Source organism: Acinonyx jubatus, chromosome E4 (genome assembly GCF_027475565.1).
Source record: "Acinonyx jubatus isolate Ajub_Pintada_27869175 chromosome E4, VMU_Ajub_asm_v1.0, whole genome shotgun sequence".
Taxonomy (NCBI): Eukaryota; Metazoa; Chordata; class Mammalia; order Carnivora; family Felidae; genus Acinonyx; species Acinonyx jubatus.
Window position 1 is genome coordinate 40150683 of NC_069395.1, and position 13887 is coordinate 40164569.

General features: G+C 37.8%; 1 protein-coding gene across 3 annotated transcripts in view; it reads left to right on the forward strand.

The window, feature by feature from the left end:
• KCNK2 (potassium two pore domain channel subfamily K member 2) overlaps positions 1–13887 on the forward strand; it is a 199617-nt gene that overhangs the window by 137258 nt on the left and 48472 nt on the right. For all 3 annotated transcript variants that reach the window (XM_015062936.3, XM_027074443.2, XM_027074442.2), the window contains exon 5: positions 2869–3055. In XM_015062936.3, coding sequence (XP_014918422.2) covers positions 2869–3055 — 187 coding nt within the window. The remainder of the gene's footprint in view (positions 1–2868; positions 3056–13887) is intronic.

A 13887-nucleotide genomic window follows, 5' to 3' on the forward strand; every position in this document is an offset into this window, starting at 1 on the left:
AGCCCTAGGTTCAAATTCCAGATGTCTTGCTGTATTCTCTCTTTTTAAAAACACGTTTGAATGTTTATTTTTGAGAGAGAGAGAGGGGCGGGCAGAGAGAGAAGGAAACATAGAATCTGAAGCAGGCTCCAGGCTCTGAACTATCAGCACAGAGCCCAACACACGGCTCAAACCCATGAACTGCAAGATCATGACCTGGTCCGAAGTCGGCAGCTTAACCGACTGAGCCACCCAGGCACACAGTCTTGCAGTATTCTCTTAAGTTAGCTATTTTACCCTGAAACCTCCCTTTTGTCATTTCTATGATGTGAATAGGTACTGGTGATGGAGACATCACTCTGAGAATTAGAGAGAAAAATAAAAGCTTCATGTAGCTAGTGAATACCTGATGATATTTTCTCATTTAAATTTGCTTTGGTATCTTTTTTTGTTGCTGGTGGCATTCTAAACTTATATAGCCCTTTTGTGAAGGACATCATATTTAGCAAACCCGATAAAGGCAATCCTGTAACTTAATTCAGTGATGTCACTGATAGAAACTTACCTAAGGGGTGTAATTCAGTAGAACCACAAATAATACACTCGACGATGTTCATCACTATATTATACTCAATAGAACAAATAAGTAAAATGAAAATGCTTTTATTATTTATAAATGAAAGATAGTAATAAGACCACTATGATTACAAGCTTCTATTCTTGAAGGAAATTACCAAGAAAATGGTTGCATGAGAGGGTGGGATTATAAATGATATGTTATTACCATCACCACTATTACAAATGCATTTTACTTATTATTCAATAGTGTTTCATCTTTTCACAAACATTTCAACAAAGCATTTTACATTTAATTATGTTGATGAAATAAGACTACTGAATATTGGTTTTTCCATATATATTCCAGTTTTCAGCATTAGTTATATTTTATAATTCAGTTCACACTTCACCCTCAGGTAGTTTTACAGTTAGAATGGAGTAGTATGGTGATTCCAAAATATGAGTGTCATCCTGTTTGGGGTATTATACTTCTCTTATATTGATATTTAAAGTATCTTGCATTTACATTAATTGAGAGGGAAGATTAGTGCCATTAACTTGGTAATGCTGAATTGTTCATTCATTCAACAAATTTTTTTCTTAAATTTTTTTTTAATTTGAGCATAGTTGACATACAATATTGCATTAGTTTCAAGTGTATGACTTAGTGATCTGACAAGTTTAAACATTATGCTGTCTTTGCCATAATTGGGTATAGCAACCATCTGTCCCATTACATTGCTATTACAATATCACTGGTTTTCTTACGTTGTGCCTTTCATTCCCTTGACTTATTCATTCCATAACTGGAAGCCCGTATCTCTGTCTCCCCTTCACCCGTTTTGCCCAATTCTCCCTTTCCCCTCCCCTCTGGCAACCATCAGTTTGTTCTCTGTATTTATAGTTCTGATACTGCTGTTTGTTCGTGTATTCATTTGTTTTATTTTATTCAACAAATTTTGGGTTGCCTACTGGATGCCAGGCAATGTTTTTCATGCATCTACATTGGGGCATAAAACACATAAAACACATAAAACACATAAAACACCCGGTGGTGAATACATGACAGTGGTCATGATTCCACACTTAGTACTAACCACTGTTGTGAGGACTTTACAAACACAAATTCGTCTAAATTTCACTTATGTGATAAGGATGGTGGACTAGAGAAACTTTTTTTTTCACTTTCTGTTCTAATTGGTTTCCTAGATCGTTATCTCTAGAAATTTGTCAAGTTTTAAAACTTAGTGGTTTTTATATGGTGGGGATGCGACCTATAATTTTAATAGCAGATAGGAAAGATCCAGTTAGAGATATTTAGCCTCAAATGAAGATCCAGAGATAAATTGTTGTATGTACAAACATATATACAAATATGTTATACTGAGGAGATTCCTGATAAGAGAAGAAGGTGAAAAAATATGGTTACTCTGAAGACAGCTGTCGTGAAGGGGTATTGAAGATTTATCCTTGCCTCCATGTCATGTTTGATTTATTCCATTGTACAATTTAAAGCCATGGAAGAGAGAGATAATTCATCTGGTTCACAGGGAAATCAACTGTGGCCATTAAGTCTGTGAGCACTTCAGTTGAATCAATTGAATAATGATAGGAAAACATACAGGGAAATTTTTCATAACATTAATAATTTTTATCAATTATCAGTAGTCAATATTTAATTTTTTAATGTTTATTTATTCCTGAGAGAGAGAGAGAGAGAAAGAGACAGAGACAGAGTGCAAGCAGGGGCGGGGCAGAGAGAGAGAGACAGTATCCAAAGCACATGCCAGGTTCTGAGATGTCAACACAGAGCTTGACGTGGGGCTCGAACTCACAAACAGCAAGATCATGACCTGAGCCAAAGTCGGACGTTTAACCAACTGAGCCACCCAAGCGTCCCATCAATAGTCAATATTTAGTTAACAGTTCACTTTTCTCTATTTTGCTATATTTCCAGATTATGCTTGGCTCGCTATCAGCGGTATGCCTATAGGATAGAAATATTTCAAAAGAAGTTTACATAAACAAGGAATGATGTAAATCTCAAATTGTATTCTCAGAGCAAATGTAATTTATTTTGAAAGTATTTTACCTGTTGTAAAGCTATGTAAGGGTAAAGTGGCATCGTCATGAGCATTGATTGCTTTGAGTTCGGTGTGTTCTCTCCAATTTTTATAAGACAATTGAAAATTAATCATGAAAGGGAAAAAAATAACATCCTTACTTGCTAATTTGTTGATAGCTGTGTGTTAGGTTAGCTTTGCAGGTGCACCAATAATCAATAAATCTCCATCAGTGTCTCTTTCTCGCTGTCTTCACTCTCACCCATAGAAGTGGAATGTTAGTCAGACCAAGATTCGCATCATCTCAACCATCATATTTATACTGTTCGGCTGTGTACTCTTTGTTGCTCTGCCTGCAATCATATTCAAGCACATAGAAGGCTGGACTGCCCTGGACGCCATTTATTTTGTGGTCATCACTCTAACAACCATTGGATTTGGCGACTACGTAGCAGGTAAGTTTTTCCTGGCACCAACAGTACTCGCCTAACCCGTGTCCTTTAGACTTTTTGCTTGGGTTCATAGCACAACACAGTGTGTCTGTCTTAATTTCCCAGGCCTGCCTTAATAAACAAAATTCCCCAAACTGGGTGGCTTTAAACAAAAGAAATTCATTGCCTCACAGAAGTTCAAAATCAGGGTGACAGTAGGGGCACGATCCCTCTTGAGACTCTAGGTGGCCTTCCTTCCTCCTTGTTTCTTTCAGCTTCTTGAGGAGGCAATCAGTTTCTGCCTGTCCTGCCCCATTATTATCCCTGCTTATGACGTCACATGGCATTTGTTCTCTCTGTGTCCCTGTAGCTGTGTCCCTCTTCTTATATGGACACTGGTCATACTGGATGGAAAGCCCACTCTACTCCAGTATGCGTTCAGATTAACTAATTACATCTTCAAGGACCTAATTTTTCCTATAAGGCCATGTTCCAAGGTCCTGGGGACTCACATACCATTTTGAAAGACCATTTAATCCATAACAGTGACAGAGACAAAAGATAAGTCATTCTTCTGTGACAGTGGAGGTAAGCAGAAAGGTGCAGTTGAACATTTAGATTTCATTCTAGGAAAGAAATATATGTTGCCGTTTGTTCAGAATCTTATATTCCCACCTTAGTTTCAGAAACCAATCTGCCCCTTAATTTTTTTTTTGTTTGTTTTTGTTTGTTTGTTTTTATTTAGTGTTTCATGAATTCGAGTTTAACTTCTCTTTGCTCTTTTTACTTAAGCCTTTTCATGACTTAGTTTTAAAAACACCTGCAAACTTTAGAAGATATTCTAAGCTATTTTCAAACCTTCTTTTCTCTAAGATATTTAACTCCTTTAATTTCCAGTTCTCAGGGAAGTATTTTTCACCTTAACCAAAGTGGCCACATTTTTTTGTTTTGTGTTTTTTGATATTTCCTTTTGTACATGTTATTACAATTACAGTTTGCTTTATTGTTTTATCTCTTAGGTCTTCACTTCCTATCATTTTAATTCTTTCTTTACCATTTATATTATCCAGTTGTCATTATTATTCTAACTCCAGTTTTCAATAAATTACAGTAATGATGGTAAAAGTAACCATGGTGATGTTCTATCATGGACCATTTTGACTAGCTCTTGAAAATCTAAACCATTCTTTTTTAGAAAATCCAAGTTGAAGTATTAGAAAATCATGCTAAACACTATAGTAGGAATGTGCTCTTCAACTTCCCGGAATAAACTCACCAGCCTAATTTAATTTTAAGAGAGTTTTATGCTTTCTGGCTGTTTACTGTTCTTTCTCATCCCGAACTTCTTACTTACGTGTTTTCAGAGAAAAACTGTTTTGCACAGTTCTCTAATATCTCAGAGAAGCCTGATGGTTCATCTGTTTCTATTGATTTGTTAATTATAGTTGAGCCTGGCAAAGCCCCCCTTTCTAGGGAACATAGATCCTTGAAGGTGGGGATGTTTTCCTGAAGGAAGCTTTGCTTTTGGTCAGAAATACTGTGCACATATCTCTGTACTGGATGGAAGCCCCAAAAAGGGGGGGGTGCATCACTCTGCTGGAGATCCTTTAGTTTTCTAATTAGCAAACTGTAGGCAGAATAATCGCAGACATTTGTAGCTCCTTAGAAGACACGCTTCTGCTTTAAAGCACCCATTTTTCTAACCTCTCATGGAAGGTGTATGATTGGCTTAAGTAGAAATAGAAAGTGCATTAATGTAGGAGAAAGGAAGACACAGTGAGATGATAACAAGATTTAGACTTGTGGTATGTTAACCCTGGTCTCTTGTGCCACTTGATAAATATCAAGTCTTACAACAGCTGTGGCATATACAGGTATTAATGCAAGCTTTGTATTGCATGTGTTATTTTCATTTTAGTTTTTAATTTTGTATGGTAAGGCAATATTTTGTTTCTTTTTCCGCTTTATTGAGATAGAATTGAAAATAAAATTGTAAGATGTTAATAAGTATACACCGTGGTGATTTGATATATGTACATATTATAAAAGCATCTAGTTCATCTAGTTAATTAACACATTAACACATGCATCTTCTCACCTATTTATCTTTTGGAGGGGGCGGGCGGTAAGAACATTTAAGTTCTACCCCTAACATTTCGATAATCTAATACACTGCACATATTATTTTAAGAAATTGACTGACTACCAGCCCAGTATGTGGCCTGGTCTGGTTAAAAAAACAAAACAAAACAAAGATTATAAATAAATTTTAAAAAGTGGGTAGAATCCTAAAATAATGTTGTATTTGTGACCACAGTGTAAAATGGCTTAGAAAAAAGAACAAATATTTTTACTTTATGGTTTTGTAGAAGATGAAAAAAGAAAACCACCTTTTTTTTTTTATACTAACCTTAAGAGATCAACACTTGGAAACTGGCTAGAAGAGCAGTTCACTGAGAACATCTTACATGTAGGAGTGGGGACCCTAAATTCAGAGTTACGGCACAACACTGTAGGGGAGCATTGTAATAAAATGATATCTGTGCGCCATAAGTGGAATCTAATAAACACCCGTTATTACTAAGATTTTATCATATTGTGCCCCTTTGTAAATCCATTACTGTAATTTTATTTCTGCAGAGGAAATAATAAAAACTCACTAGAAATATGCCTTGCTTGGGGCGCCTGGGTGGCTCGGTCGGTTGAGCGTCCGACTTTGGCTCAGGTCACGATCTCGCGGTCCGTGAGTTCGAGCCCCGCGTCGGGCTCTGGGCTGATGGCTCAGAGCTTGGAGCCTGCTTCCCATTCTGTGTCTCCCTCTCTCTCTGCCGCTCCCCCGTTCATGCTCTGTCTCTCTCTCTCTCAAAAATGAATAAACGTTAAAAAAAAAATTAAAAAAAAAAAGAAATATGCCTTGCTAATAATTAGCAAAGGAATTTGATGGGATTCAAGTGACAAATGCTGAGAAAGATAAATTAGAGAAGAGTCTTCACATGCCAGGTCCTTGTGCCCAGGGAGTGGTTTTGGAAGGAGTGTGTACATGAAGCAGATGTGGCCAAGGCGGGGTAGGAAATGTGTACTCTTTGCAAAATTCTTTGGAAAAACAAAAACCTCGAGTTCTTTTTTTAAAGGTCTGGGAAAAGAATTGCCTCACTTAATTAAATAGAGTACACACAAATAGGTTTTACTTCTGGGTACCTTGTGGCTGTGGAGTAAAAGCTAGCTATTGAGCAAAGTCAAGTACCCCTTCCGGGAAGTATCGGTTGCTTACTTTCTAGAACCTTCCCTTTTGAAGTGAGATGTCACTACAGATAGTAATCTCGCTTAAAGTTGGTGCTTTTGCCAAGGAAAAGTAGGAGGCACTGCTCCAACTTAAACCTCCTCATCTTTCTATTGGACTATAAATCTCAAAAGAACACAAGGATATACCTCCTGCAATGCACACTCCCCGTCTGATGCCCTTCTCAAACCTGCAAACCCTGCTCGGAATAGGATTAAGGTTTAATCATGTTCTTGTGTTGAACCCCTTTGAAGACCAATTAAAGAACATACTCTTCAAACTGATATTATTAAAGGAAAATAAGAAATTTTGGAGAGCAATATATAAATTGTTTAGGATACAAGTTGTAATCTTGGTGTAAATATTAGAAGCATCTTGAGAGCAACAAGTAAAGATGTGATGTTCTGAACCAGAACTCTGGAGCACAGTGCTCATCTCCAGGGTATGAGCAAGAAAGTCCATGCCAGGTGTAATTTCTGCCATGGGAAGCAGACAGAACAACTCCTGTTTTGATGTATTTGTAAGCCTCATTCCTTACTTTTTACTTGTTATATGTCGTAGTGTCCATGATGTAATTTGTAAGAACATAATAGATTGCTAATTCATAAATAAACATGCATTTAAATTTGCATGTGCAAAACCTTTTCACTGTTGGGGATATTGAATCAAAAGTATTTACAGATCACTGGTAAAGACAAATCAACACAGTGTTTAGGTCTCATTGTGTATGTGACTGAACAGAGAAATTCAGCATTTAGTAATTTTTCTGCAAGAAGAGACCTGGAAAATTAAAAAAAAATTAATGTTTATTCATTTTTGAGAGACACAGAGAGACAGAGTGTGAGCAGGGGAGGGGCAGAGACTAAGGCAGACACAGTATCTCAAGCAGGCTCCAGGCTCTGAACTGTCAGCACAGAGCCCTACACAAGACCCGAACCCACAAACCGTGAGATCATGACCTGAGCCAAAGTCAGACGCTTAACCGACTGAGCTACCCAGGCGCCCCAAGACCTGGAAAATTTTAATTTTATATTTATATTTATGCAAGGGAGGTGTTTTAGTGGCTGGCTGGTTACCTTAGTGACTGGTGTGTGCTCCCTCCTGATGGCCTTTTTTGTTCTTTCACTAGCTTTCAATGTTCTAGAACTAAAATGGACCCACGAGACCACAGGGTCACTCCCACACTTGTTTTACACATGAATAAACAGACCCCCATTACTAAGACCAGTGCTTGCAGACTAACGCTTCCTAAAAGGCAAGAAGAAACAATGTCAGTTATTTAGCAAAGTGTTGTTTTAGCAGTGCCTATAATTTATAGTCAAATTATAGAGGTAAGTTAAAATTAATGGCAAAAATTATGTTTGAGAATTAACTGTTAATTTCCTGCATTCTGTTTCTTAACTTTTGCCATCTTATTTTCCATTTGATGAAAAGTCTGGGGTGACAAGTTGTTAAATCATGCTTACCTTGTAGACTGAGACCTAAATCATCCCTTCACTAAAACCTAAGCAGTAGGGGCGCCTGGGTGGCTCAGTCTGTTGAGCATCTGATTCTCGATTTCAGCTCAGGTCATAATCCCAGGGTCATGGGATCAAGCCCTGTGTCAGGCTCTGTGCTGAGCTTGGAGGCTGCTTAAGGTTCTCTCTCTCTCCCTCTGCCCCTTTCCCCAACTTGCATGCTCTCTCTCCCTAAAAAATAAAATAAAACAAAACTAAGCAGTAATATTAATTATCTGGAAATGTGTGACAGATTGAAATCTGTTCATTCAGGCTTGCCTCTATGACTGGTCTTTTAGGTCTATGATTTTTTTTTAAAATGGTGCTTCTTCAAATTTGGAGAGAAGTCATATAATTACCAAATTAAACACAATTTAAAATTCTCCCCCCCACCACCCAAAACAAAATTCTTTTCCAAAGCTGCTATCTCGTTTATATATACTATTAGGGTAAGAGTGGGTCAAGCAGGTCAAGAAGCACATTTCCACATCTTGTTTAGAAGCTGCCTGAGGAAGTTCTCAAAACACACCCTTTTTCACAAACTAGGTTTGTTCATAAGATATAATTTGAATGAGTGAAAGCCAGATGAAAAATTACAGTTTCACAAATCAGTGTCCTCACACTACCTGCTCTTCTAATAAAAAACAAAAATTTTAGCCAAAAATATAGATGTTCTAAGAAATCCTCATGGTTGATCTTAGGAAAACACATTTTCCATCAGAGCATAAATTAATTTAGCCATCCAGATATGTCTCCTTGGAATTTGGATCAATCTTTAGTTGAATAATGAAATTTTCCATATCTCATAGGTGGCTGTTGAAAGTGTAGGGGCTAAGGACTGGCTCTCCCAAGATGGGCCACTATGCCATAAAGATTATTTTGAGTTAAAAGTAACCAAAACCCACCAGATGCAGGAAAAGCTCTCTGCCTCCCCCTCAACTGCCTAAATATATTGGAAAAGAGAGCCTGTCCCAGGAAGAGAGCTATTAACAAAGACTCCCCTTTACCTAAGAAACTTACCTGCATAATAGGACAACCTTTGTTTTTCCAAACATCTCTTATCATCTTCCTGGTAATGATCTTCCTCCCCTTTGTGTCCTTAGACCCCTACCCCTCTTCTTAGGTCATATAATCTTCATGTTGCTTCACTGTCTTTGAAATTTCACGTCTATGTGGATTCCCTGCCCATACACCTATTAAATTTCCGCTGTTCAATCTGTCTCATGTCAGTTTGATTCTAAGTCGAGCTAGAAGGACCATAGGGCAGAGGAAGGGCCTCCTCCTCAACAAAGCTTACTGAGTTAATCAGGCTTTAGGCTTAGTGCCGATATGCTCCTCTAAAATACAATTTCGGACTTTCCAAGGTAAAATTCTTCTGATACTTTTACCTTTACTAAATTTTTATAAATTTTCCCAGTTGTATAATCATTTGTCTTCATTTTTTTTTTTCTTAGAAAGAACATATTTGCATATCTCATATTAAGAATTAAGTTTTCTTGGGGCACATGGGTGGCTCAGTCGGTTAAGCGTCTGACTCTTGATTTCAGTTCAGGTTATGCTCTCCCGGTTCATGGGTTCTGGCCCTGTGTCAGGCTCCCTGCCGACATCATGGAGCCCGCTTGGGATTCTCTCTCCCTCTTTCTCTGCCCCTCCCACATGCTCTCTTGCTGTCTCTCAAAATAAATAAATAAACTTAAAAAAAAAGAATTAAGCTTTCTTGGAATTATGTTTTCAAAGTCATTATCAGAAATGAAGTTTTTCGTAACCAAACTATTGATTTTCCTTATAACTGAGAACATGAGTCATTTGGTGGAGTGCTCAGAGCTTGCTGAATGGAAAGGCAATTTATCATGAGAACATATAAATCTCTGTTGAGAAATCATAGCAGGTTTTTTGGTTCCAAACAGTTCTAACAGAGACCCTTTAGAGAACAGTCCTGATGTTGCCTAATGTTTTGCAACTATGTCAGTGGCCAGCTGTTGAACTGATCAATAACAGTAAAAATTTTCCAGGACTTCAGTGGGTAAGAAGGAAAGTAGCTGATGAGGAGTGAAGTCTACTGAATGATGAACAGTCACCACTCCCACCACAACAATGTCTCAGAAAAATCACTTTTATCAGAAAGGGAGGGTGTATGTGACTGCTAGGGGAGATGTATTATATTCATCATTCATTTATTTATTCAAGTGTTTAGTGAGCACATACCGGGTATTAGACCCTGTTCTTATATTGTGATAGTGATAATAATTGCTCTAATTCCTTTTCCTTTGGGACAGAATGTTTGAAAATTGGGGGCAAAAATTAAATAGGGAACTTTCTTGTCTTCCTGGTAGTCATTCTGTTTCATAATATAGGAAAATACTGCAAAGAGTCTGGTCACCCCCAGATTCAGCCAGTAACTCTCTGAGAACTCACAAAAGAATGGATGGTTGTCTGCATGATGAATTAAATAGGATTTGACTCAAATGGGCCAGAAGTCCTAGGACCTGGGGGCAAAGCAATAAGTTATTTAACTTTTTAGATCCAGAATGGATCTATATAGAAACATGGTGGAAACGTGTGCAGGATAAAAATGAGAAGGAAAATATTCAGTGATTGATAGTCGTGGCTTAGTGAGATAGGCAGTAAATTGTACTAAATAGAATGAAAAAGGCTCCAGATTGCTCTATAATGAGACTTAAAGGTAGCTTCTAGGAGTAACAATTTTGTACGTCTTACATACTCTAGGTTTCCATCCATGTGAAGGAAGAGTGAATGACAGTGTATTGATCTTTCTTTCTGATCATGAAACTACTGCTCTTCTCATGGCTATTTTCCTAATTTTAGATCAAGTACCTAGTAGGAAATGGACAACATCTTGAATGCTGACATGGCAAATCCCAAAATATAGGTTCAAATGTTAGAGAGACTTAGTTAACTTGTTTTGCCTTTTGTTTTTCTGACTTAATAGCATATGAGAAGTTCGGCTTAGTAGGTGAGCTGTGGTTTAGTACTGAAGTCATACTTCCATTTGTAAAAAAAGAAAGCAGAGTTTGCAACGTTATTGAAAGAGCCTCTTAGTTCCTAAAACCCTAAGGAGAGTCTTCATTCAGTTAAATTGCTTTACTATAAAAAATATATACACTAAAGCAGAAAATAAATTCCCCCTTTTATATTAAGGCAGGCTGGTCTTATTAATAAAAGTAAAGCTAAACAAACAAAAAATTAAAATCAATATTTCATATCTAAACTAAAATGCTTAAAGACCAGGTAAAGAAATGATGCCCATTTTCTTTAGAACAAGGTTCTATGTCCATATCTATATTCTGTAATACAAATATAATTTTAAACCAGAGGAAGGGGGCATGGAGTTGATGCCTTTAGTTCAGAATGGCTAGACGATTCTTTAAATCCAGGATTCTCCTCCTCCTCTTCCTCTCCATCCTCCTCCTTCTGCTTTCTTCTTTATAAATATTCTGTGATTCAGGAGCATCTCAGAGAAAGAAAATCAAATATAAGTATCTCAGGGAGGGCATCGCATACTCAAGTTCTTTAGAGCACAATAGGGCCAATTACTAGAAACTGTTGGAATGAGGACAGAAGCATGGTAAGGAGGCTTCTGAAAAAATCGTGCTTATCTTCAGACCCCTGGTGTTTCTAGGTAAGACCATTGAGGGGCAGGCTGGGAAGAGGCATATCTTGTTTGACTTAGTGTCTCTAGCCCTAGCTAAGTCTCCACCATGCAGTTTGGACTCAAAAGGCTGGTAGATAAATGATAGCAAGGACCGGAACTGAGACCATAGGTGACATACACAACCTGGTTAGTGGGAAAAAGCCTGTCTTTTGGAGCGAGGAAGCCCTGGTTTTGAATTCTAGCTCTCCTACCTCCTTTCCTGTGTGCCCTGACACATGCTATTTTACCTGCTGAGACTACAACTTCTCTATTGTAAGTGGGACACTTACTGTTGGGATTTCTAGGAGCCAGTACAAAAACCGGCTTTTACTCCTGAGTTCTGAACAGACTATGAAATGGCAATTGAATTACTAGCTTAATTACTGATAGGGGCAGCTGGAGATGTGGCTTAAATCTATGGTGAATGGTCTTACTAAAGCCCTGTCCTAAATCAATGGACACATGAAGAATGCGAACACAACTCCCTCAATACCTGCCCCCCACCCAGGGCGTTAGGATGGAATGATTTCATTTAGATGGACAATCAGGAAGTCTTACTTTTCAGTCTTCTCTCAATCAGATTGTGAATATTTTGGAAATCAGCTGAAATGAGCATAGACTTGGCTGTATAGAACTACCAGGGCCTTTATTTAGAAAAAAAACAAAAAACCTGTATGTGCCTGCTATAGCCTCATGGGCTGTTCTGCCCCCTAACCAGTAATTCTTTGGGGCCAGGTAGGAGATGGCTTTTTTAATGCTGGATGGAGAGATTGTTCCAAGCAAATTCACTATTGCTAAAATGGGTCCCTAGCAATAATGCCATAAATAACAATAATAATAATAATAATAACAATAATAAAGTTTTCCTGACCTATATTTTTAGTAGTTTAGTCTGCTAGATAGATTTTGGCTGATCTCCTTTCTTAAGCACTAAGGAGAAAGCCAGAGAAAAATGGCGCCATCACGTATCATGGGAGTCAGGAAGAGACTTATTTTAACTACTTGGAATAGTTCATAAGATTCCTGAAACCTTTGTACCTCCACCCCTCTTTACTTATTTTTATTACCATCTGTCTATTCTCCTATAATGATTAGCCAGGAAGGTCTGAAAATGGAAAGGACTTGTGCACGTATTTTCAGTGGCAACAAAGAAAACAGCAGTGAGGTGACTGTTCCTGCCAAGTGGGTGAGGAACCCAGGAGGGGAGGGCGGGTTGTAGCAGACTGGAGGCTGCAGCTCAGGAGTCTGTGGAAAGAGGGGAAAAAATGATAAGGGTTGCAGAGTAGAGATGGGGGTGGGGGGCACAGGCAGCAAATCCAGGACAGAGACATTACCCGAGGGTCTGAATAAGCAAAAGACCCATGTACAGGTTTCCTGAATGTAGCTAGACTAAAATTAATGCTTCCAACAGCCAAAACAAATTTTTGTTGATGTTTCCTAATTTAAAAATAAGACCAACAGCCCCTTTTAAGCAAGTTATCTTGACATTACAGATATTTTAATTTGGCTTCTTGGATCAAGCGGATGGAATAGTGTGGAAATTAATTCATAAATCTTAGAGAGGACTTATGAGTTGTTTGACAACACTCCTGTATACATCATTTTTCCTTAGATCATTTGCCTGCCGGTATTTCATTCCTAAGAGCAGCAGTTGAGAATGGGAGGCATTCCCCACCCCACCCCCAGGCTTAGAATCCACCAAAACTTGTGGGATGAACATTTTACCCAAATATAGACCTTTCAGTGATTAAGCTAATTTACTCTTTTCAAACTGTGACATCCTGTTTATAAGAAAGAAGACTTATAAAAAGTCATCTTGAGTATGAACTAACTTTTAAAATCAACATCTTGGTGAACTTATGTGTTAAGTGAGTCACAGCTATTTGGATGAAGACTTTCTGGTTTTGAAAGAGAAAGTACTCGGAAAAAAATGTCATTTTGGTTTCTTTGAAATGGAAACATTTGAAAAATGGAATTCGCTAGAGAGCCTATCGTATAACAAGTTTCCACACACAACTTCTTAAGTCACTTCTGTGAATTTGTAGAACTGCATTCCCCGTGGGCCAACTCTTAACCATCATGAGATACATTTGGCCTCCACAATCCTTCCCAGAAATGGTATTTTTGAAAATTTTACACAAGGTAAAATTTTTACCATATTTTGAAGGTGATATTATTTACTTTGGAAACTGTGCTTTTCAGATTACTCTTTGTCCCCAAAGAAAGCTGAACTTGTGTCTGTTACTTGCCCAAGAGAAAAATGTTCTCTTTTTACTCTGACCCTTTGATATTTGACAATGTCATTGTGGGCAGCTCATAGTCTAATATATATATAGTAATGCTTATTTTCGACTTCGTGTTTGACTTTCATTCATACTTGCTATTTATGAGCTGTTCTTCCGAATGGACGGATTGAACCTTTGTGAAT